General features: G+C 32.4%; 2 protein-coding genes across 2 annotated transcripts; one reads left to right on the forward strand and one right to left on the reverse strand.

Annotated features, from left to right (window-relative positions):
- Nucleotides 1-547: 547 nt before the first annotated feature.
- Nucleotides 548-10,193, forward strand: LOC148600954 (uncharacterized). The gene is made up of 6 exons (XM_088555201.1): nucleotides 548-632; nucleotides 1,773-1,873; nucleotides 3,381-3,523; nucleotides 5,106-5,236; nucleotides 7,471-7,537; nucleotides 7,838-10,193. Exons 2-6 carry the CDS (start codon nucleotides 1,800-1,802, stop codon nucleotides 7,966-7,968), a joined length of 546 nt encoding a protein of 181 aa, XP_088411327.1. The 5' UTR covers nucleotides 548-632; nucleotides 1,773-1,799; the 3' UTR covers nucleotides 7,969-10,193.
- A 1,161-nt stretch (nucleotides 10,194-11,354) lies between these two features.
- Nucleotides 11,355-20,219, reverse strand: LOC148600955 (Y-box factor homolog). The gene is made up of 7 exons (XM_088555200.1): nucleotides 20,078-20,219; nucleotides 17,610-17,673; nucleotides 16,951-16,984; nucleotides 15,754-15,972; nucleotides 15,269-15,381; nucleotides 13,339-13,588; nucleotides 11,355-12,141 (listed from the first exon to the last, which is right to left on the reverse strand). The coding sequence occupies exons 1-7, from the start codon at nucleotides 20,133-20,135 to the stop codon at nucleotides 12,049-12,051; spliced, it is 831 nt and encodes a 276-aa protein (XP_088411326.1). The 5' UTR covers nucleotides 20,136-20,219; the 3' UTR covers nucleotides 11,355-12,048.
- Between the last annotated feature and the right edge of the window lie 6,592 nt (nucleotides 20,220-26,811).

Raw genomic sequence — 26,811 nt, forward strand, 5'->3', positions numbered from 1 at the left:
CTATAATTAATTAGCACTCCAGAAAAGAATAATGCAAAATGTGATTCATAGTTGAAAAGCCTACATGTTTTTATTTTTGCTATTTTGTTTAAAATGCTATAGTCATGGAGTTAAATTTATATAAATCCTTGCTATAGTGAACAGAAACTAACTTTTCATATAACCATTGTTCTTCGGAGACAAAAATATATAGAATGTACTGTAGAATTCAAAATTAAGGGAAATAACTCTGCAAATGACAGTAGAGTACAATAGAAACTGTTGGATTTTGAATGTGGATTATCTCCTAAAAACAGACAGAATCGAATGAATACAATCATGGAGTTAAATATATGCTATATATAAATCCTTTATACAATTGATCATACAGACCTATAAAGCAACTTTTATAACAAAAATAAAAATGTGTAGCCTTTTGTGAGTGTAATACATATTAAAGAATCTGCATGATTCTTACAATGACTACAACAAAATTATTACAGGTCTGTTTATACCATCAATATCATTGTTGAAGGCTTTTTTTTAATGCTAGGGTTATCTTTCTTGTCTTTGTTTACGTCCCCTGAAAGCGGCCATTTGTAAACAAGTGCTTGCCAACAAATTTAGAAAACTCAAGGAAGAGGAACATTTCGGTACGTTGTATCCACTAAACATTGATTTTAAACACATCTTACAGTATGCTCTTACTTTAATCATATAAAATGCGTACAATTAAAGTAATTTTCGAACTTTTAATGTCGTGTACATGTACCCGCAGATAAATAGAAATTACCTGGTATTCAGGGACGATTCAAACAAAAATGTACATTCTTTAAATATTGAATCAATGAATGCATATTTTTTACAGTAATGCCAATGCCAGAATGAAAGCACGGTTTATGACAATGTAATTTCATAGTATACAATGTATTTGAATTTTCTAGTTATCGAAATGTGGAATTAGTAGCTAAATCTTTTAAAAGTTTTAAACTATATGTAAATAAATGAATAAAAATATAAAATAAATAAATGCATGTAATAATGATGAAAATGTATTAAGTGAAGGATCTTATAGCTAAACAAGACTTGAATCTCATTCAGGAATGCACTAATTTAAATGCATACAATTCATGCAACTCCTTCACCGGTATACTCTTACGACTTAAGATAATGGGAATTCTAGCCATTTTTCCATACTCCAAGGATGGCACTTATTCAGAAAATAGCCTGCAAGACAACATCTAGCATCATCATTAAATTTTTCTTTGAACAGATTTCGATTATATTAGATTTTTTAAGGAAGTGAAGCCCCTGTTTACAGTTTACTATAAAGAGAACAAAACGAAACATAGTCTTGTATGGTAAAATTCATTAAAAAAATTCCTTGTAAGAATTGCTAAATGTGGAATGTTATCATACAGGGGTCATTGCCCTTATAAGGCGAAACATGATGAACAGTTTAAAATATTTTGCACTTTGAATGTTTTTAGAGCTATAATTGTTTATTTTAAAAAAAAATATTGTCCACTTTATGTAGAACTGTAGTTTGGTTTTATTTTGATAGTTCTCATACAAAAATGCCTTAGCATACATTTTGGTTACAGATTATCTCTGCCTAGTTTTGTAAAAAGTCTCGAGGTTTTCTCAAATCCTTCCATGAATTAAATTTCAACCATTTACCCGGTAGCTAGCTTGATATCGAAAGGACTTGAGGAAAATCTTAGTTATCCAAGACTGGATATGATGCCATTTAGAATAACAATTATAAATATTATACTTTCTTATTCGAATAGGATTAGTATAGAATCTTCTGAGACAGAATGTGGCATTATTTGTGGCCTCATTTCGTGTACCATCTGATGAGATGGTTTCCTAGAGATAACAGGAGAAAAATGTAAGTTGGACAGATCGAAGTACAAGATAAATTTGCGTATTGTTTTTATACTCTGCCACAAAAAGTTGCAATGTATTATGTGATATCCTCCAAGAGTTGATGTCCATCTGTCTATCTTTCCCTCAGTCCATCCCCAGACAGCTTCCAGATGATAACTTGAGAACACATTAATGTATTATTTTAGTCTAATATTGTTAGCGACTTGCACTCATAATTTCAGTACTTTACATTCACATATGATTTGCATAATTATATATTACTACTCCTCATTAAGCTGCTGATTGGTGCTGGTTACAATTGACGATATAGGTCATATACTTTATCATGGCCCCGATATGTATATACAGCCACTGCCAGTTGTTTAATCTGGTTCTTAATCTGGTTCCCTGGTCAATATCATGACCGACCCAAAGATCGCTTAAAATTTGAGAGAAACTTGTTGAACAAAAACATTACCCAAACTTCCTGGTAACCATTTGTTTTGATTGAAAAATATTTGGGTCATCACGGTTATGAAAGAGTGATCATATAAAGGGAACCAAGATTCTATCAAAATGCTAAAAGTAATTTTCATGTGAGGCCTTTTTGAACATTTTGCCATCCCCCTTTTTTCACCATAATGAGGGGGTTATCTTATAATGTTCTATTAATGCCCTATTTTTTGTGCTTTTAAATTTATATTGATCTTTTATAACTCCAATGTCAAAAGAGATCGAAAAATATAGTATCAAACACAAAATTCAGTCATATTTGTTCACTGTGCTTACATGTTATTCAAGACTGACTGCAAATAATATAAAAAATTATCTAAAAATACACTATTCATTTTTACTTTGGGTCTTACCCTTCAGTTAAAGTAGACTTTAAGAACAATGCTTTTTGTATTTTTGAAGTGTTTCTCTGGACATTGCACTTCTGCCTCAGTCAGTCAGCTGGTATGATGAATGCATATTTGACATTGTTTACAAAAATGTTTGTTCATTACATAACATCAAAATATACCTTTCATTTTATTTATAAAGGCCTTTTAACTGTGAAAAAGGGCAGATCGTCAACTACATTTCAATAAGTCCAACAATTCATACATATATCATATGTGAACCAGATTTTTCTCATATTGTCATGCACTTGTTTCAATATTTTTTGTCATATATTAGGCTAAGAAAAAAATATGTCTGTTTAATATTATCCTACCTACCCTATATTTTTCTGCCTACCCTTTGACATTTTATTTGTATTTTTTGTTGAAATGCCACTGAACTATTATTTTTTAGTTGAGCACTAGAAAGTAATGAAATCCTTCCAAAAGTGTCTATATAAAATAATTATAAAAAATAAAAAATGATTTTACTTACCTGCCTATCTACCCCATTTTTTTCACCCAATGTAACCTTACACAGATATATGTATTTTTTGGCCTAAAAAAATACTACATACTATACAAAAACTTCAAACAAGTGCCTGTGTGCTTATTATTGATATTTTTTTACATACTGCAATATTTCAGCTTTGCTTTGCTGGCCATTTTGACTATGGCCTTACTGATTCCACAGTTTTATGTACTGGCTCTGAAGAAGACGACAAGATGGTGCATTCAGCCATTATTTGAGCTACTTATTGTTTCTATTGTCTTCACCATGATAGCACTTGGTATGTTAAACAGTATATGATATATGAGCCTCATGTCCAGGGACTTGCTACCACTTTCAAAAATGCAGCTCTACTTTGACTGTAAAACTGTCATTTAACGTACCATAAATAATCTAAAAACTTGTCCAAACCAAACTGTTCTAAATTCCTTTGTATTAATTTCAGGAGGTAGACCTGGGGTAAGGGACATAACTCTTAAAATCAGTGATATGTTTGCATCACATTCAATTGCACCCAAGCCTATTAAGTTTTCATTTGAAATAGAATGAATTCAATCCAAGTTGCTTTGATGCTTACATGAGATTGATGTAAAATATTGTACACAAATGTTCCATTGATTTGTAAGAGTTATGTCCCTTACCCTAGGTCTACCTCATTAAGCGTATTTTGAACCCTGGTAAAATAAACACCTGTCTAAACTGTTCAGACTAGTTTCACTGTAATCACATAAATACACTAGCATTGCCACTATTGCCATTTTTACATTCCATTCTATTCAAATAATCTTCCCTAAAAAGCTGAGATTTTGACAAAGTTACCCTATTTATTTTATCACCAGGTGCTAGGTGACTTATTGATAAGATTGGTACATGTATTAATCTTTTTTGATATTGAATGATTTTAATGTTGGTATTAAGTTCATTTTATTATAAGAGGATGTGGTTGGATTTAAGTCTTAAAAGTTCAATATAATAATAAAAACATTGTAATGTATTGAAAGGAAAACAATCATTAATGGTACTATCAGTTTTCATATGTACATAAGGCCATATAAAATGTTTTTTTCTTTTAACCACACAGTTAACTTTGAATGGCCTAAGAAGTTTGCAAATTAATATACATAGGATCTATGTAATGAGTTTTCTGTTAAAAATTATCTACTGATCTTTCAGGGGTCACATAAAAAATGCTTCTACAGTCTTATTATGTTAACTAATTCACTTTGATTGTATATTATACCATAACGATTCTGATTCTTGAGATACCAGTCCTCAACATTCTCTAAATTTATACCATAATGATTTTGAACCTTGAGATACTCAACATTTTATAATTTGAAGATTTCTTTTTCCAAATGGCAATTGGTATTGTACAAATGCTTCTTTGTCTAACCTATGTTCTTTCTCCTATACATGTTTTTTACTCATGTACCCCCCATGTAGGTCCATAATTGCCATAAAATATATATGTTGTGAGGTAATTCTCGTCAGTACTTTTTGCCCCAACGAGGGCCATAAGGTCGAAAATGTGGGCTCATATTCTTTAATGTTTTGACGTTTTATTTATATTTTATTTGTATTTAGTTCCTATTTACCTTCTAAACATGGCTATTGTTCACTTGTTCATCATTCTCTATTTTCTATGTTTTCAGTAAAAATCTGTAAAAGTTATTGAAAATATGTAAAGGTCAACCTTTCAACGAATCATCTGTTTTAGGGTTTCCATTAATTATGCTTGAAAAGTTTGGTTCAGATCAAATTGGAAAAAAAACTGGAAATTACTGAACCCCTCCTTCTACACCAGTCAGGAAGTCTTTTTTTGGAATTTCTAGACCTGTCACTCTCTATATTTTATATCTCAGGTTTTTCAATATTGTTCATGGTAATGTTTCCAGTACCAAGGCAACTTAAAGTAGCATTTCATATCTTTGGACTGGCATGTTTCATTGAGAGTTTAGTCCATATTGGTCTTACTGCACAAGCTACAGAATGTGTAAGTTGTATATAATATAATTTGAGGATGCATTAAGTAATAATCTGTACTGTTGTTTCATTTATTTTCATGGGTATCAATATTCATGTTTAGAGGAAAAAAACATTTTTTGGATCCTTGAATTTGTGGTTTGCCTGTCAATTGAATCTTTCAAATAGACATATTTGTCTGCAATTATCACCATAGAAACCTATTTACTCTAGATTGAAGATAAAAATTTTGTAAGCATTTATTTTTTTTTCTTGTGTTTCACAACAGACATTTAAGTACTTCTCCGTCTAAGAATCGGGCAAAATGTATGCAAGGTGTGGCACATGAAGAAAAAAAACCACAGAAATTTTAATGCTTGATCCGAGAAAATTATACCTCATAACCCAAAAATAACCATCAAAGTGTTTGTAAAGTTTGCCTTTTTATGATAGTAAATCATCAAGTTTAGTTGAAATACAATATGCAAGAATGGTGGGGGAAATTTTCAGCACTTTTTCCCTATAAAGGCAATTGAAATATATCTATGTCAGATATGCTTCAGAATAAATTCAAATACCTTTTCAGTTGTTTTCTAGATGTATTGAATGTATTTTAGACAAAAGTGACTAAATAAGGGAAAATGATTCTTACACAGAATGGTACTTAAATAATGTTCAATGATACATAGCTTATTCAAATTACAAATGTAAGCGGAAGTTATATTTGTGATACAGCCTTGGAAAAGCAAGACTCTTGTTTTCATTTCCCTGCTTACAAGAAAAAATTACAATATGTCAAAATTCTTGTGTATCAAAAAAATAAGGGGCCATTACTACTTCTATAGAAAACCAAAATGGTTAAACCCGAGTTTACCAAAGACCACTTTTATGGCAAATGATATTAGTTATAATAGAGTTGAACAACATGGCCACCGTTACTAAAAATAGAATAAAGGGGTTAGCCGATGTTTTTCGCATACATCTCCAAATCCCTTGGGATTAGCCAAATTTTTATGGGGTAAAAGTGTTTAGCATGTGGGGATCAAAATGTCAGACTTGTTAGAGTAATTGCCCTTGAAAGGTAAAAAATGATGTTTTAGTAGTTTTTAGCCAATATCTTGAAAAATATAATAGATAGAAACTTACAATTGATGATATAATCCTTATGATAGGTCCTATCAAAGTCTTCTTTTGAGTCTTAATTGTTTTACAACTCCTTGTTTGAGTTATTGCTCTTGAAAGGCAAAAATTAAACCGGGTGAGTGAATCAGGCTCCTGGGAGCCTGTTGTTTACCCTTTAATTTCAATGCATTTTTGGGAATGCTTCAGAGAATTGCAATTAACAGTGGTTTCATAACGCCTTTCTCTAGTAGAAAGACAAAATTCATATAAAACAATATCAAATATTTTAGTGAAATAACCCTGATCTTGCATTATGTATTAAAAGCATTTTTCTATGCTGTATGTTATCTGCCCCATTTTAAGAGATCGGTAATCAGCCATCTCGTGAGCCCCACTGATGTTACTTTTGTCCAATTGTCAGATATCAGTTGACAGGGACAATGTTTTTACACTGAACAAAGCTGTATTTTAGACTTTTTTTTAGAAACTTACAACGAAATTCATGAATGTATGAAGAACAAAAATAGTGAAAAAAAAACCAGGAGTGAAAAATAACTCATTACTTGTGTTAAATCTGTGACAAATAGATTCAAATATTGCCTTAGTTATCAGCCCACAATTGAAATATCCCTCAGACTAAAACCCTTGATGCCATTATCAAGGTATTTGGGCTGATAACAAAGGCAATGTTAAAAAAGACTGAATTATTTTTCATTTAAAGGGAGATTACTTTAATTTGTTGCCTAATTCTGACATGATTACTACCTCAGATATATCTTTTGGTTGATATCTTGAAATGAAAAAAAAACAGTGGCCATTGACTCCAGCTAAGCATGCATCAGCATAATTTTAGCTAAATATACATGTGAATTGATAAGATCAACAAAAAATAATTTACTAATTCTAAGCCCTTCCTGGCCTCTTTTAATGGTGCAAATATATGATCATGACCATACTTTAAACAAAGGAGCACACCTTACAAATCTTGGACAATATAACATTTGAAATAATCAAAACCCCTGTTGACCTTAATGAAAATGGGTCTGATACAACCACACACCTAGCTTTGAATGGCCTGAGATAAAATGTACTGCTATTTTATAATCAATTAGTATGTATTGAATTTATCTGCTTTGTTTATAGAAAACAACAACAGTGGAGTTATATTATCTGAGTTATGGATACAGCTGGGTATCAGCTGCAAGTATCAGTAAGTAGAGGTTTAGATCAAGAAGATTTATTATCAGTTTATGGATTATTTTTTTCTCTGTTTGAAAGTTTTGGGAAATCATATCTGGTAATTTGAAAATAAGGTTATATCACAAAGAGTAGTCAATATTGGTATGAAATTCCACCTATGATTTTAGGTTGGAATCCATTCTTCCATACTCCAGGGATGGCACCAACTTTATTAAAGACAGGAAAAAATTTGCTAGACAATCACAAGCCTTGCTGGGATAGTTGCCCCTTAAGATGTAAATGCTATAATTTTGAATCCATTTGTTTTCAGTTTTCTTTTTTCTGATGTTTCCATTCTGGGTTATCAATGCTGTGAAGAGAGACTGTGTCCTAGATATGAGGACAAGACAAGGTGTTTGTTACGAGCCGGTGAAATGTTGTACCTGCCTTTGGCATGTGTGAACAGTCAGATTTGCTGTACATAAGAACATATTCAGAAACTAATGCAATATTTTTATGACTGAAATTCTTGTGTTGAAAATGAGGTAGCTTGGTTAATTAATGAAAGAGAATTGGATTTACTGATGTGACTAGTGTATTGGGTTTTTTGCAATAGGAAATTGAAAAGCAGACTTAGCAATTTTAATAAGCTTTAAAAAAAATGGGCAGAATTTAAGTCAAAGGTCACTTGAGATTTCTCAAGACTTAAGCATTTTAAAAAATGATTATAGTCTCTTAAACAGAAAAAAATTGCTTATTTGTTGATGTGAATTTTGAAAACAAAAAGATACTCTGACTTTGTTAAAGGCATTACAAGTTTTTTCCAATTTTTGTTTGAAATGACTTCCAAGATTTCATTATAAACAATTCTGGTAATTAATATTTTTATGCAGCTGGAATGGAGTATAGTCCAATCGACAGCAGGGTAGTCTTGGTGCATGCCCAAAATATACGTCTGTGGGGAAAATTGTTTTAGTTATTTCCCAAGCCTTGTATAACAGAAGTATATGCATATGTCACACATGCTCATTGACTACAAATTGAAAATCCTATTTCAAAAAAGAAATTACCTTAACCTGAAATTCTTATATGTAGTTCTCTAGTGGTTTCACCAGTTTTTTTAAAAAAGAGCTTAGAAAAAATAGAATAAGGGGATGACCATTTGATATTGAAGGGGACATGGAAGATTTCTTCTGGTCCAAATACAGATTTATGCAAATGTTAATGGTTAAAATATTTATTTTTCACATTCATGGATTCAAATTTATTTTCATTATTAATGTAAAAGCATTAGGTTTGGATCGGAGTGATTAGAAAGAATCCAAAACTTAGAGATCTAAGTATCTTTTTTTTTTAATCAAATGGTTGTCCCTTTAATTATGAGGACTAGTTTATTGGACAATTGATAGTTCTATCAAAATACCTAGAAAATGATAGAATTATTAAATTTCCTTGTTAATTGTTCATTGAATTACTGAAGCATTAATAGTCAATACTCTATACCCTGAAGATGGCTACCAGTATAAATATTACTGTGAAATGAAAAGGAAATTTGATTGATCAAAAGTGTGTTTGCCAATGCAGTTGCATATACTTTGTCACTAATTATGCTTCCAGGTCTGTGTGACCTACATACATTTTATTTTTTTATTTCAAGTTTTACATATTAACTAATGTTCTCAGGTAAATTGCATTTTTTTGAATTCATAAATATTCTATATTATAAGTGTATTTTTGCTTTTCTCATTTGAGAATTTTTTTTAACAAAATACCAACAGTAAAATTAATAATCCTCTTTGTAGCAAGTGTGGATTAATAGGGGGTTGACTCAGCAACCCCCCTTCCAATGATTTTCTTGTCTCCCTTTGATTGGCCTTTAACTCTATTCACTCCTGGATCTGTGTAGAACTATAGAAAGTGCAATATTGTTTTAATGTTACATTCCAGAAAAAGTTCAGGAAAAAGTAAAGTGTCTTTTTTTACTACAAGCAAAAATGTAAATTTTGAATAAAAAATCTTACTTAATTTTGTTTTAAATTACATGTCAATTTTTTACAAATGCTCAAATATTTTGAAATATCCAATTACTTAACATAAACATACACAATGTAAAAACAACTAAAATCACGTATGGGTTAGATATAATGCTGTATACTAATACAAGCATTTCTTATTTGTGAGAATCAGGCAAGAGAAGAAAAATCTAAAACTCAAGTGTTGTGAGCATAAAATAGCATTTAAGAATTTGTATTGGTTTGAAATGACTGCTATTTGAGTTAATGCATATTAAATAATTGAAGTTCAAGACAGTTATCTGTCCTTGAAATTTTTATGAAATAATACATGTATGGAAAATCTTGTCTGTATTCCACGATTCTACTGGTAAAAATAGTCCAATGACACGGTCAGGTGGTGGATTATTTTATACCACTGCCTGATGACAAATAGTAACAGATGGTTAAATACTTAACAATTAAAGTTTTCACTAAGATGTAGGATTTTTTTATTTTGCGAAAAATATGATGCATTATCATAAAATTAACTGTTACTAACCTATTTATAATTGTTTGACATGTATTTTGTTGTATAACTGTGTACATTTGTCATTTTCATATAGTTGATTTCTCATTTATTAGTTTTGTTAGTTATACCCAGCTGGACTGGATCAATAAAATAGTGAAAATTTAGGTGTATTTTCATTAAGTATTTTAGAAAAAGGTCTTCATGCTAAGTTTGATGACTTACTTGAATATTCTTGATTACCAGATTGTGAACTAGTAGTTTCATAGCTAAGTTTACAACAAAGCTCACATGATGCTTGAATTTAGTTACTGTGAGCAGCCATTTCCTTTCATTATCAACCACATGTGCACCTTGGAAACTTCAAGGCCCACCATTGGATATCTTATTGATAACTTTAGAAAGCTATAAAGACTACTTTTGAACAGGTGAGCGATTCAGACTCTTTAGAACCTCGTCTTTAAATATTTTTTTACAAAACTCAATATAAATTTGGTGACTCCTCTTAACTATAAAACTGAACATTTGTAATTTCATAGGTGATTCTAAAGGACACACACCCTACCAGAGCACCTGGTCCATCAATTTATCAGTTCCAGAACATTACTGATGCATTATCAGTTTATGTTACTAAGCGATTCCATGCAAATCAAAATCCTGGTCTAAATTAAGTATATTGTGCAATATGTATTGCTTAGAATCTCCTGAAGTGAACAAATCTACACCTGCTTTGTGCAGGTCATTTCTTAACCTTTAATCTAAATGCCCAACTTTTACACATTTTATGTGTTTGATTACCCCTTTCACGATCTTTACTTTTAATAATAAAACAGAAAAAAACCCCAAAAAACAAACAAACAAAACCCTACTTCAATGTAACTTCTTTATAAATAATCTAATGTACATGGTACCTATGCACCCAGTTAAATATGTCGAGTTGTCCACAAGTCAGAAACAAATTTCAGTATACAGAACATAAAAGGAGTCTGTCTTCAACAAAGACCAAATATTGCACCAAAAAAAATCATGTAAACATCCTCCCAGTGTATGGCTGCAAAGACAGGGGATTGGTATATTAACCATCAACCAAGGATGAATAAAAAATAACTGAGCAGGTCCTAAGAATTGAGTACTGTTAACATTAATTTTTTATGGATTCTGCAAAACCAACTTGAATCTTTGTGCCCATCGAAGTACTAAGTTTATCATGGTGTTAAAATTAAAAATCAATTTTATCAGTACTAGTTTTCAACTTAATGTCCACCATAAAACATAGAAAATCAATCTGTACATGTTTTTCCGGGGCAATGATAACAAAAAAGAAAATCTTCACTTGTTGCATTTATTCTTCAGCCACAAGTTGATTTCATTTATAATTTTTTTTATCAGTTGGTGAACCTGGTTTGTACATACACAATTCTACAAAAAATTCATTAATAAGAAAAATAGGTTATAAAAAACACCAGGTCAGACAACTCGTGTAGCGATAAAATACTTCTACACAAGGAGTATTTGATCCTCTTCTTGATGTTTTAACAATTGTTCACTAAGGTCTAAAAACTCTCCATGCAGATTTGGTCTAAAATACTTTTTCCCAAATAAAAAAGGTCTATCATTCTAGGTGTCACCCATGACTGCAACCATTTACTAAAACCATTTTGTGAAGTAATAAGAATGTAGGAGCATGAATCCATTAAAAGGAATTTAAGTGTCAATAATTCAAGCCCCATTATAACTTTGTTCCAATTTCATTTTGTTCCTTAATCCCCATAGCACTAATCAATTTATAGCATACAAATATAGTATTTTACAATTTTTTTTCTATTTTTTATACTAATTTTTTAAAAGGTTCATTACAAAAAGATTTGGCAGTTGTTAAAACATTTTCTTGCATAGTTGAATGAGATGGTGTTACAAACATTGAAAATTTTCAAAATACAAGGCCATGTCCACCAAAGTTACACAAAAATATTACAAGCTGCTTGTGAAGTAAGCGTTATCTACATGACTGATGGTCAATTTCTAATCACTCTTTTCAGCGTTTCCGGCATCTCCACTATCTCCATCTTCATGCTGTTCATTATCATGATGATCCTCATCCCTTCCACTGTTGCTCTAAAAATAGAATTCAAAATTTCAAAATCTGAAGAAAAAATATTACAATTTTGTTTACACAGTAACACGATGTTAACTGATTTTCTTTAAAGTATCTACATATTTCTACTTTTGATATTTTGTTTGAGTTGGCATAGTAAACCGAAATTAACATTCACTTTTTCATATAACCTGTGGTCTTAAGAGACAAAAATTATATAGAATGCACTGTATATTTCAAAATTAAGGGAGATAACTCTGTAAAATACACTCAATTACAATAGAATCTATTGTATTTTCAATGTTGATTATCTCCTAAGAGCAAGCAGATTTGAATGAATGATTCCACATTTCATAAAACAGACCCATTAAAAAACTTAATTACAAAAATAAAAATATGTAGCCTTTTTTGGGGTGTATCACATTTTCCAGATTTTGCATGATTCTTACAAAGATATCTACTTAAAAATACAATCCACCAAAAACAGCCTGTACGGTTTGATTCCTTTGTGTTACTTGTTTTTGATGCTTCAACCCAACTGTTTAGTCCTCAGGTTTCATCTCTTTTGAAAATTAATTTTCATTTGTTTTTATTTTAACATGTGAAACAAGTATGTGATTACAAAAAGCATTTTCCAAACATTTCAGTCTTTTTGATATTCCTACATCAAGCACACCACACATGCATACTTTAGTACTACCAATTACATATCAATGAAAATTCAGACAGCTGCTTCATATGTGTCTACATTTACATTTAATTGATTTAATAAATATGTAATAACATCTGTTATTTCTTTTTTTAGGTTTAAGAGTGCATTCATAGCTGACTCGTGTTAGAGAAACATACAATACAAGATAAAACAAAATAAATTTTCCTCTTTAACTCTTTTAATTAACAAACATAAATTAAAGAGACACTATTATATGGCTATATGATTTTTTGCTATAATTAGCCAGCCCTGCCAAAAAATAGCCAGTATCAGGATGGCGGACAGGCTACTACTTCTAACTCTGTAAAATGTGCATTTCCCCATTACTTCGTAAGTATTAATGGAACAACCCTTATCAATACTCAAATAATCATTTCTAATCAATCAATGTGATCTTAAATTTTCCAGAATTTTCTTTACTTAAATGTTTGCAAATAAAAAAACCCTTTATTGGTTGCTATTTCATTTTTACAGTTATCTGAAATTCCGATTCCCCTATACATACCCTCCTTCTGAAGTTTCTCCTGCCTCTGCCTCTTCCTCTACCTCTACCACGGCCGCGTCCTCTGTATGGGCGTCCACCACCATAACCATCATAGTCACCTTGGGGACCTCCACCATAGTATCCTGGGGGACCGTAATAACGACGGTAGAATGGTCTACGGCGATACCCATCGACGCTCATGTCGTACCTTGGGCCACCACCACCACCACCACCACTACCACGTCTTGGAGGACCATAAGCTCCATAACCTCTGGGAGAAAAAATATTTTGCATTCTAGATTGTTTCATTACAGTGAATGAATGCAAAGGTAAACAATTAAGTTATATAAATGTTTTAAGAATATATATGTAAGACTCAAATCAATGTCTGGTTCCAAAAAAGTTGTCCCATTTCACAAACAGGGCCGATCATATTGCGATGTCAATTCAGTCTCAGAAATTGCAAAACAAAAATATCTTCCACAAGTGTTTGTTTCATGAAATTTTTGGAGCTTCGAGATGATGCATCATTAGTATCTTCATTATTTGTGTGTGTGTGTGACTAGTACAATTAATATTCATCATTTTTCAGTCCTGGAAATGTTCTAAAGGTCATTAACCAACAAATATATATATATATATATATATATATATAAAAAAGTATTTTAAATTGCTAATATCTAATCACATATCTACTGATGTAATATACCTAAAGGATCTTAGGAACATACACATTAGATCAACGCAAGGAAATAAAAGAGCAGCAAATACTCAGATTAGCATTTAAAAAAAAGGCAACAACAAGAGGCTCCCAGGAGCCTGAATTGCTCACCTGGTTAAATTTTGTCTTTCAATGGCAATAAATTTAACAAGAAGTTTACTAATAATTTGGACCCAAGACAACTTTAGTAGGACTTATCATAAGGATCAATACATGGCTTAACAGATAAAAATGAAAATTTGACCACAGATAAATCTCATCATGATGAACACTTTTACTTTCATGTAAGAATTTGGCTTAACCAGACGGTTTGGAGATGTATAATCAAAATCTACATTCTAACACCTATGTTCTACTTTTAGTAATGACAGCCATGATTTTTGATGGATCAAAAATCTAAACAAACTTTTGTGCAAGATATCCCAATGACATTCATACAAAGTTTGGTTCCAGTTAGTCAAATAGTGTCAGAGAAGATTTCTGAAAGAAATAACATTAAAAATAGGAAAAAAACGTCGAAAAAGGGCAGTAACTCCTTAAGGGCTAAACAGATTTAAATGAAAATTTAACCACAGATAGATCTCATCATGATGAACACTTTTACTTTTATGTCAGAATTTGGCTTAACCTTACAGCTTTGGAGATAAACATGTATGTGAAAAACTACAATCTTGCCCCCTATGTTCTATTTTTGGCAACGGTGGCCATGTTTTTTGACATTTTCACTTTTTTGGTTTAAAATTGGCTTAACTAAATATTTAATTTATAGCACAAATGATTTAAGTTTTCATAGAAGATAAGTGGCGCAAATGTAATACTTGGTGTGAACAGACACCTCATACTCACTGAATTATGCCCTTAGGATGCATGGCACTGCTAAATTTTATGCAAATGTCTGGAACACCACTGTCCTGCACGTTTGAATGTCTAGCTGACGTTGTTTACTTGTAGCTTATTATTACAACAATGAAGTCTACGTTCATGGAAACAATTATTTTGTGATTGTGTGAGATTTATAAATGGAAATTCATAACAACATTATGTTTTCCTTGCCAAATACAATTATTTGATCACCAATACCATCAGAAGACTTACATTATCCAAACCTATTTCATTACAACTCATTTAGACTAACATCACAAGAAGTTAAAAATCGATTTGCAATGTAGTTTGTCTATTGTTTTCATGTTAAATATTCATGTTGGTGAAACCATACTTCTGATTGCATACCTGTATCCTCCCCTGAATCCACGGTAGAATGGACGACGACGAGCTGGTCGTCTCTCTCCATCACCTTCTTCTCCTTCTCCCTCCTCACCTTCTCCTTCTTCATCAGATCTCCTCTGTAATTGATATTTATAATCAACATGTATTACTTAAGCATAACATCCACAATAAAGTAACCTTTGTTTTATAAGAGAAATAACACATACCTTCAACATCATGAATCTGAAAGTGGTACACAAATTTTTAAAATAGCAATAGGATACTTACCAATTATAGTATCCAACACTAGATAATGAATTTCGCATATCAAGGAACTGCTTATAATAATACAAGTTTTCCTAAAATTTAACCCAAAGAACATCCTTATTATACAATTTAAAAAAAACGCCCAAATCCAAAAATATTCAGCCCCGATATTTAAATTCACAAATTTTATAGCTGTCAAACGATAATGACTCAAATAAAAACTATTTACGGTAGTAACATACCTGACGTGGGGGAAAACGGCGTCCTCTTCCTCTGTAGAACCTTCCCCTGAAACGACGGCGATCAGCAGCATACTTGCTACCCTGGACTGGTTCTCCGTTGGGTCCTGTCACATTACACGCTTCGTTTCCTTTCTCTCCTTCAACAACATCAAACTCCACTGTCTCTCCATCTCCTACGCTTCTCAAATACTTCTTCGGATTGTTTTTTTTAATGGCCGTCTAAAACCACGAAGAAAAAATTATAATTAATACAATGATAAATAACAAATAGTCAAGTGTTCAGGTATCATCAAGAACAAACATATTGGGTGTTGCTTTAGATTGATAGACTAGTATGAAATAAAGACGAAGATGATATTTGATGCATATAACACTCTTTGCAATATTATTTTCTGTCAAGCCCGAGCTCAAACATTTTCATAAATTTCATGAACTTATATAGCAATCATTGGCATGTAAGCCAAATTCAGCCAGCCCAATACATTTTTACAAGCCATGGCTGTCATGCTGGTGCCAATTTCAAAGAATGATAAAAATCATACTATAGGCTTCTCTATAAGCTTTCATTTGTAAGCCTTATCTATGTTTAAGCACATTCTAATCAATCTTTCAAAAAAAAAACTTGCTCAGGGCTTTCATTATCTTTTCAGTGAACAGGCTTAATAGAGAAAATGGACCATCTACACCTTAAAAATGTATCAAAGGGGAATGGGGTCCATTGTGATTTTGAACCATCTATTTCCACTTTTTGAACTGTCTACATTTTGACAGAAGCCGGTTCTTAATGAAACCTCTGAATGCTTATCTTTTTTCTAAAAATTTCAGTCATCTACTGTAAGCCAACGCAAATAATCTGGCAGATATTTAACTCTACATATTGAGAGTGTTGCAACAAGCTAATCACTTGTATATTCAAATGTCAAAATTTACCACTATTCATTTTTTTTAATTATTAATTTTCACATAACAAAATATTGAAAATTTATTGCTCACAAAAATAAGTTAGTATGCAGGATAATGACAGGAGCATGAAGCATTTGTTACCTACATGTATATCTGCTCTTTTTTTTCTGATCCCATTTAGATCTACATGTAAATTGTGAAGTACTGTAAACCTAAGGGACATGGAGTCAGTGGTTGTTTCTAACCTAATAATGCAAAGACCTTTTAATTGGCTATAGGTCTACATGTACTTACCTGATGGACAAAAACATCTTCTTTTGTATCATCTCTGAAAAAAATGTTAAGAATGCACTTCAATTTTTTTAACTTTAAATACAAAAGATCATACATCTAACTACAAGTGTTGGTACATGATCTTGACAATGACAGTCTTTCTGAAGGTTTGTCGGACCATCGGATATCCCCGGTAAAAATTTGACAAGACCGGTAAAAAAAACTGGAACACCACACACCTGAAAATTTCCGGTATTAGTCATTCTTAATTCAAGTCAAAATGACTTAAAACTAGGTTCGGTCTTGAAAATAGTATGTCATCAGAGGACCGAAAGTCCTGAATAAAAAAAATGAACCTACATGTAAGGAAAGACTGCAATGATACCATCATATAACAATGAAAAACATTTTGGCTTTCATATAAAAATGCTCGTCAGCATGCAAAGGACAAGTAAAAATCTACTGTCAATAAAATGCCTTGAATGTGAGAGAAGTTTCGGAAAACAAATTCATCGGTACATTGTAAATAGTGTGTTTATAGTATTCTATGTAACCTCATACTTTTCGTTTGTCTTGATTTCACTGTTCTGCTCTACGGGAAGTTAAACCTTTTGAAATTTGATTGAAAGTTTCTATAACCTGATATCCACACATCCCAACAAACTGAATGTACAGCATACCTGTTAATGAAACCATATCCGCTTCGTACATTGAACCATTTTACTGTTCCTGTTACTTTGGTTGCTGTAAATAGACCAAGCAATACATATTTTTGTGCAATCTCAGTCATGGCGAAATTCGTAAGACATTACCCTTACTTTTAGCCGCCAGTACGGTAAAATGTGCATGATTTCCGGCATGTTTTTTTTTTATTAGACACGCCTCAACCAGAACTTCCAAACAAGAAGTGCAAAAGTCTTGTTTTTTTTTGGTCCAGCAGATTTTGTTGGGTTGCCAGACCAAATGTCCAACAGGTTGAAAAATGATTTCGCCAGGTCTGCAATCTAAAGGTTTATATTTTAGCTTCAAACATGTTGCAATGTAAGACATAAAAAAAAAGAAACAGCATACTTATGATCCATGTAGAAAGAATTATTTGATGGATGCTATGCAGCCTGATAATTAAGGTCTGTACATCACTTAACTTACATTTGGGACCCACAAATTTTCAAAATTGCTTCAAATGTAAGTTATTGATTGATTGTTGGGGTTTTTGCTGCTCGGACGTTAAACCCCAACAATCAATCAATCAATAACTTACATTTGAAGCAATTTTGAAAATTTGTGGGTCCCAAAAGCAATGGCTGCAAAAGATTAGTTCATTAAAGTACTGTATCTCATTTCATCCAGGTTCTGATAATATAATAGCTTTTAAAAATTGCAAAAAGGAAGAAATATTACATTTTTGTTTGTAGATAAATTGATATTTATTGTATTTGTATTGCAATTACATATCCTAGAGAGCAGGGTTTCAAACCTTCTTTCAAGTTGAAAGTCTTGGGATATTTTTGCATGCCAAACAGTAAATTTTCAGTGAAAGTAACATTAATATGGTAGGTTCAGGATCTGAAAAAAATGATATTTAAAAGCCCCACATCAGAAATTAATGGTCCAAAGACTAAGACCAGTGCTAATTAGAACCACTGCATTGGGTGATGTTATCCTGAATTCTTTCTTAATTAGTTTCTCAACCTAAAAAATTAACGATAAAAGCTCCTATAACATAATGCCCTGTATCTACTTGTGTGACATGTGCAAGCCTTGCATGGACAACCACTGTAGAAAACAAAACAAAGAGTAACTAGTAGAAGATTTTTTTCTTTTTGTGAGTTAATCGTTTTTTTTTGTTTTTTGTTTTTAATTTTTGTTTGTACCTTCTGTCGCGTAATTAATGCATTTTCTCAATCATTCCTACTGAAATCCTAAAAAGTACAGATTTCATGTTGAATCAATTATGTTAAAAACAAGCACTACAAAACAGTGTGAGATCTATGGTTATTACAAGTATCCCTAGGGTCCCAAAATATACATGTACCAATGAAAAAAGTCATGTCCCGCAAGTAACAAAAAACTGACTGTCCATACAGAGAAAATTATGTATTTTCTTCAGCCAAATAAACAAAATGTTTGATTAAAGACCACGTCTCAGTAAAAGTAAGTTTCTCTTTTCTGATAATCTACCTCTTGGATATTTTTTCCAGAAAGAAATGAATATACTTATGGTGTAAAAAATTCAGGAAATGTACATAAAAGTATCTTCCTCCACTGCCAAGAACTTAACACTCCTCTTTATCTTACAAAAATGTAGTATCCAAATTGAAGTAAAGATTGGTACATTGTAGGTTATGTGTAAAAATATTCCCAACTTCTTAAGTTCTATAGAGAACTGATATTGAAATTTACAACTTCAAAAGAATATTACTCAATGCTGGAGCTGCTCATGAGGGAAAAAATGAAATTTAAAGTACAGTGAAACTAACTGTGCTAACTTCATGAGGCAATGCCAACTCCACATTTCTGACACGGGTCACTTGTTATTGAAAAAAATGTACTATTTTAAGGGACAACTAAATCTTATTCTCTGTATATCAGTTTAAATCATTATCTGATAGACTTTGCCCCCACCTGTCATTTGTACTCATAAGTTTGGTCTGCATGCACTTTGGTTCATTTGAAATTTTGAGAGAAACAATTGACTAAATCCATTCTATGCAATATCTTTGAATACTTTAAAGATAATTAAGATTTTAACAATAGCATGAATAAGGCTGCCATTCATCATTATTTCACTTGTCTTAAAGCCCATTGTACGACTGCTTTACCACACATTCTCTTAGCCAAAGCTATTGAAAGGGGGTATTACAATAGTATCGGTCAATGACTCCGTTGCATGTTTTTTTCGATGAATGCACTTAGGACGACTGATAACCATATTAGGAATGTCCTTAATCTTCATTTCAAATAATCAGCAAATGAACCTTCTAAATATTAATGCCATTTCGGATACTTAGAATAAGGAAATTCCGCCGGCAAAACAAGAATGAACGGAATCCAGCGTGGTGACCACGCGGTTTTATGACCTAATTTTTCGCGCCGGTAAAATTTCCGATTTTTTCGAACTAAAGAGAATATTGCACTCAAATTATACCTATGATCTTTTTATCTGGGGCGGCTGCTGTCTCCGGTTCTTTCTCGGAGTCGGACATGGCCTCTTTAGGTGGTAAAAAAGGTGTTAAAATGTCCTGATGGCCTCTGGACTTCTTGTTTCTTCCCTTTGTTCTCACTGGGCTGAAAGGCCACCCCCACTTCCAATGAAAATGCGATACTCCATTTAAATGATTGGCTAATAAAAATAAATCGCGTGTTTGATTGGATATTATTTTGATCATTAAAATTTTTAAACTGTTTGCGAAACGAAACAAATTGTAGACTTTCAGAGAAAACGAATTTCAACTGATTTGCAAATACTTCAAAGAAGACTTTCACACGTGGACGTTCATAAAACTGGATTTCATTCGATCAACGAAAAAAAACCATACTGTTTTAAGAGACAAAACCGCAATATTGAAGATCAGTCACAGTTAAATCTAATAGCTTTGACGGAAGTCATTAATGCTAGTTTTGACGGTTGGGGTGGGACAAAAGCCGGGAATACCCCATATTTTCTTTGATGTTCCCCTATTTTCGGACATCCTGATCTTGTTGGTATGCGTAAAGAAAAACATCATGTAAGAAAGGTTGTACACGAGTTCGGTATTTTTTTAATTTTCGGAAAATAATTCCAGTATTGAAGTTTAGGACTAAAAAATCAATCATTCAATCAATCTTCTCCTTTTCCTCGTTTGTCTAGCCCGGACTTGACTTTTTATGAGCAACTCGGCGGGTGTTTCTAGAAAAGCAGAGGACGCTTACAATACCGGTGCACCTGTTCCATGCTCCCAGTTTTTAGTGGAGTCCGAGTTGCTCATTTACTTTTGTTACTTTGTATGTATGATTTTAGTTACTTTATGTTCTTTGTTGTGTATGTCTGTTTTCCATGTCTGGTCTTTGTCCCTGTATTACATTCTTTTGATTACCGCTATAACATTGGTTCCCTTGATTACTCTTTCTGAGAACATCTAGTGTAAAATAAATATTGATACACTATTAGAGGAATAGAAATTATCGCGGGCGCAGATTGATACCACTATGCAGAGAGGTAAAACCCTGCATTGTTCGAACCGAAGTGTGGATACAACATTGAACTTATACACATTTTTATTTGGCCTGTGCTTATACACTTGGCTAGATTCTGACCTGGTCAAAGAACTTTAAATGTGTATTTAAACACAGAAAATACTGAGCATTTGAGTAACAGAAAATGCGTACTTTTGGCCTATTTTTATTATTCAATCCAAGAAGGTAAGTTTGTTTGTTTGTTGGGGTTTAACGCCCTAGCAGCAATATTTCAGCTATATTCAGGCGACCACAAAGGTAAGAAAAACATTAAGTATTTTGTTAGAAAGGCTGTGTACGAGTTGGGTATTGATATCCATAATGTTGTGTTCAAAACTTAAAATACCTATATGTAAATTATCATGTGACAAACTGTTTTCCGGTTATGTTGGTTGGCATAGGGCCTGTTAAATGGGAGAGGGCTACTGCTCAGATACTTTGGTTGATAAGTTTCAAATCAACTGAAGGGAAATCAAGAAACCCAGAATTTGAATGGCAATAAAAAACGCACGAGCGGACCCCTCACTTAGGTTTGTCATGCCCCCTATCCATTCTTAATTTCTGATTCTGTCAGTGGATGTAATAAGAGTATTTCATATTTAGATTTTTTAAAAAATACAGAAAAAAGAAATTGCACAAGTGTCAGGTCAAAAAGTAAACTAAAACGGGTGACATATTTAAATACTGCAATACCTCCTCTCAAGCATTTTCCCTAACCAATCAATCTTTCTACAATTCTCGAAGGAAAACGTACCACAAATTACATCATTTGTATCCAGCTATCCAGCACCCCCTTCTAATTCCAAAAAAATATGTATATAATGGACGAGTTGTAATTGAGTTTAATTACTTTCATAGAACAGACATCTATTTGCATGCACGTACCTATTATTTATAGACACAAAAATGCATATTATTCTTGACAATCTTAACAAATTAAAAACAAAAACAAAAACAAAACATTCCTATATTTTAGTCCGGGCACACAACATATAACCATAATTTCCCCTATGAAGTATAATAAGAAAAAAAAATTCAAAATACTTGCATAGTTGATATGCTGACACATGAAATCACGGACGACTGTGCCTTTTTTGGTAAAATAGTATTGAAACACGTTTCAATCACTGTTTTATTTCTTTAAAAAGATAAGTAAAAGGCAGATCTTGTGCTGTAACAAGACTTTTTTAATGACGTTAATTGCGCGTTACGTTATCTCGTGTGCAAATTTACATTTATTTATATACATCTGGTCCTGAGGTAATGTAAATTTACACATGGTGTAAATTTTTGCAGTAAATTTTACATGCAGTATTTTCACACCCATGTATTTTTACACACGTTTAAAAATACACACACGTACATGTACGTAAAATTGTGTATATAAATAGTGATAAATAAAAAATAATTTTTCTTCTTACATACGAAGACACTCAAGTATTGGCGACTATTGAAAAAAATATTTTATATCAACTGACTGAATTAGAAATAAACATCAAACAGTCTTCATGACCTGACTCAATCTGCTTATCTTGCGGGTCACTCAACTGAAACTGCATTACTTCGAGTTCACCATGGTATTGCAAGTGCACGCTCGACAAAAATAATTGTGCCATTTTACTGATGCTTGACCTGTCTGGGGCGTTTGACGCGATCGACCGTAATATCATTCAATCTAGATTGGAATACTCTTTTGGAATCCCAGGTTCTGCTCTGAATTTAAATAGTTACTTTTCTACCTCCGAAATAGGACTCAGCGTATATACAGCTATCGGTTGCACCCAACTCCAACGTATTTCGTCTTAAGTGTCGTGTGCCAGAGGGCCCCGTACTTGGCCCAAAGCTATATTGTATCTTTTCGAAGCCAATTGCCGAAATCTGTAGACGTCAAAAGATGTCCTATCAATGTTACGCCGATGATACGCAGATCTATTTAGTATTCGAACTTATAAACAACTGAAAAAATACATCAAAATGAATCGAGGACTGTTTGTCCGATATAAGTTCCATGATGTGTGTAAACATGCTTAAACTGAACGATAATAAAACAGAACTGATGCTTTTTGCTCCGAAACACCGAGTGAAAGATTTGAAGGATTGTCATCTCACGTTTAAAGGAAACATCATTACAAGTTCAGACTGTACAAAAAGAATCTAGGCGTTCATTTTGATAAGACTCTGTCAACGCATCAACAAGTCAGTTCACTCTCGAGATCATGTTTTTATCAAACGCATACGTCCGTACATCAACGATGATGCATGTAAAACTTTGGTCAATTCATTTATTATCTCTTGATTGGATTATGGCATCGCATTACTCTATGGCCTACCAGCTTGTGTCATTTAGAGACTACAAAGGGTTCGGAACACTGCTGCCCGAGTGATAACAAGAAAAAAAAACACGAACACATTACTCCGACACTTGAGTCTCTCCATTGGTTGCCTGTACAATACAGGGTGCAACACAAAATTCAATTGTATGTTTTCAAGTCCATGAAAATATTAAATTCCGAAAATTCCCCTTTTTATGAAAAACTCATTATTGTTACATTGAAACTGAAAAAATGGCGCCCGAAAGGTACGTTATATACATCGCTAATTGAAACAAAAGAACCCAACATAGCTATCGTACACCCTTTATTTGCTAAAGATATCATTTAAATTCATGTTGGGACATTTTTTTCATGGGTAGGGTGGCATTTTCCCACCTAACCTGACAGAACCTACGCGGCAATCGAAGATTCGATAAAGCAGCGGCCATTCTTTAGAATGCATTACCAAAAGAACTGCATAATGCAAATCAGTGTCTATTTTCAAAACGAGGTTAAAAACTCACGTTTTCCAACATCATTTTTAAGCCCTTAATTTCGTTTCTGTGATATTTAGTGCCATAGACGTTTGCTTGCTTTTGTTTATTGAACCTTTGTTTTAAATCCGATGTACGTTTATGCACCATTCAGGGAGGCGACCACACAAAATAAAAACAAGTGCCTCCAAAGGGCATAATTTTTGGACTACGTCAGGGGTGAATCCAGAAATTCACAAGAGGGGATATAATTGAATTAACCCACTAATAAGCTTTTAGTATTTATTATGTTACCATGGATACCGTACGTATTTGATAAAAATATTACACAAAGCATTTAAAAGTTCCTACACATTGTATACTGTGTCTAGGATGGACATAGAATAGATTTTTTCTTAATGGAAACCAGCTTAAAATTACAGCATGTTATAGATCATAAAAGGTTGTTTGAAGTAGGGTACTTGAAAAAAAATGCAAAGGTTAAATGGAAGAAATATGAAATTCCGAAAATTCCCTTTTTATGAAAAAAATTATTATTGTCACATTGAAACAGAAACTTACGCACCTAAAATGAGCAGATATGTTAAATACATCGATGATTAAAACACTAGTACCAAATATGTCTTTTTTACATCAATTATATGATAAAAATTAACATTTTAATTCATGTGTTCAGTAGTTTTTTTTCATGGTTAGGGGTGGCAATTTTTCACATAATTGGACTTGGAAAAGTTCAAATATTTATTACTTAAGCTCATCAGAAAGCTACTACTTTATATAATTGTATTGGAACATACAAACGCTTGTTTGACGTACGATATTTGAAAAAAAAATGCTAGTTACCGGTAGAACATATGAAATTCTAAAAATTCCCTTTTTTATGAAAAACTCATTATTGTCACATTGAAACTGAAAAAAATACGCACCTGAAATGAGCAGACATGTTGGATACATCGATAATTATAACAATAGTATCCAATAAACACTAGATCACTAGAAAACTACTACTATATATAATTGTATCCAAAATATGTCTATTGTACACCGTTTATAAGCTTAAAAAACGGCATTTTTTCATAGTTAGGGTGGCAATTTTTCACCTTACTTGACATGGAAACGATTAAATATTTATTACTTGGGCTCAATTGAAAGCTAAGACACTTTATATGTACTGTATTGCACAAAAGCTGTTTAAACCATGGTATTATAAAAAAACTGAAGAAATTCTGAAATTCTGAAAATTTCTTTTTTTTACGTTTTATAGTAATTGTAACCCAAAAAAGAAAATCTATGTTCGTGAACTGGTCAGCTATGGTGGGTACATCATTATAGTTTTACACTGTCGGTATTCTGTGAATGAGACCAGGAGTGGGGTTCTCGAAGCTTTCTTTAGATATGTCCTAACTCACGTCCTAAGACCAACTTTATGATGAAGTTAGGATCATCTTAAATGACAATGTTAGGTTGTGTCTCGAAGCTATCTCAGACATGTCTCAAGTAAAGACGCCATACAGACATCCTAAGTATATTTTGTAAATAAACAAAAATGCATAAGGCAAAAAACATTTGATTATCATTGTGGGGGGGGGGGGGAGGATGGTATGTTTTTTTTGTTTTTTTTGTTTTTATTTTTGATTCACATTTTTGGTGAAAAAATGAAATGGTTGCTTCCTAATTATACATGTATGCATGTGTTTGAAATTAGAAAAACGAATGAAGTTATTGATTTTCGATTGTTACATGTATGTATTAGAAATAGAAACAGTAGCAAAATTTGTTTGAATAAAGTATCACTGAACCGTGAAATATTCAGGTCAAAGTTTAAAATCATGCACATTCCTTGACAATATGTTTTAACCGACGCGTGCCGGTCATTCTGTGGTAAATGCTTAATGGGATTAAGAGAAATGGCGATAAGATGATCCTAAGACACCTATTTAGTCGTCCTAAAGTTAGAATAAAAATTGCGACTCATCTTAACTTATGATGGTTTCAAGAACAGGACTTATGACAGAGACGAATCATAAGATAGTCTTAGGACGTCTTATCCCTAAGATAGCTTCGAGAAACCCACCCCTGTTTTCTAGGGGTAGGGGTAATATTTTTAACATTTAAAAAAAATGAATATTAGTTTTTTGCGTTTATTTCTGTAACCAATTAAATTATCCATCGAATAATTCCAAATTCGAGGCGTTTCAATTGAACGTAACTTGTAGAGTCAAATTTATGTGACTTATTATTGTAAAATCGAAAATCCGATTTCTTGCATTTTTTGAAAAATTCTGACTACGGAAATAGCCACAAGTCATTAAAAGAACCCCAGGAGTATTATTTTGGACAATATTGAACGGAAAATACCACAAAAGCCATATTTTACAGAAGCATAAATACTCTTGACTAGGGGTTTTGACATTGCAAAATATGTAGATTTTAGCAACTTTTCGGTGGGCTGTTTAAATGCGTCTGGTATATATAACCATAGATTTAATTGGCTTAGTAACACTTATATGACATAGTTACATTTCAACTAATTCTTTTATATTAGCCTTTATTCGAATGCATGTCCGCAGGATATAGAGAATGGTTAAATTTAGTCCTGTTAAACGTATTAAAAAATAAAAATCTGTTATTTGATTGGTTGGTTTTTATAATAGGAAAGGCTAAGTTCTAAAACATTTCTAACACAATATGTATAATACACCAAAAAGATCCCGGAAGTTTATTTTAAACGACAGCAGACCGAATTTAGTACAACCCAAACTAAGAATCAGGTAGAAATATGTAATAAGCTGCTCATTCAAATTGTAATACCCATGAGATATCGAGCTTTAAATGACATCTTTGTTCTCTATGACCCATCG

This window comes from Perna viridis, chromosome 12 (assembly GCF_037379345.1).
Source record: "Perna viridis isolate PV_CMFRI_1.1 ecotype Kerala chromosome 12, ASM3737934v1, whole genome shotgun sequence".
Classification (NCBI taxonomy): Eukaryota; Metazoa; Mollusca; class Bivalvia; order Mytilida; family Mytilidae; genus Perna; species Perna viridis.

Bases quoted from the DNA above. Each gene is read 5' to 3' on its own strand.
- LOC148600954 (XM_088555201.1), top strand. From the start codon at position 1,800: ATGTGGCATTATTTGTGGCCTCATTTCGTGTACCATCTGATGAGATGG. The intron at 3,524-5,105 runs GTATGTTAAACA...TTTATATCTCAG, and splicing joins CTTCACCATGATAGCACTTG to GTTTTTCAATATTGTTCATG. The intron at 7,538-7,837 runs GTAAGTAGAGGT...ATTTGTTTTCAG, and splicing joins GGTATCAGCTGCAAGTATCA to TTTTCTTTTTTCTGATGTTT.
- LOC148600955 (XM_088555200.1), bottom strand. From the start codon at position 20,135: ATGTCCGACTCCGAGAAAGAACCGGAGACAGCAGCCGCCCCAGATAAA. The intron at 15,382-15,753 runs GTATGTTACTAC...TATCAATTACAG, and splicing joins GCCGTTTTCCCCCACGTCAG to AGGAGATCTGATGAAGAAGG. The intron at 12,142-13,338 runs GTATGTATAGGG...TTCTATTTTTAG, and splicing joins GGAGAAACTTCAGAAGGAGG to AGCAACAGTGGAAGGGATGA.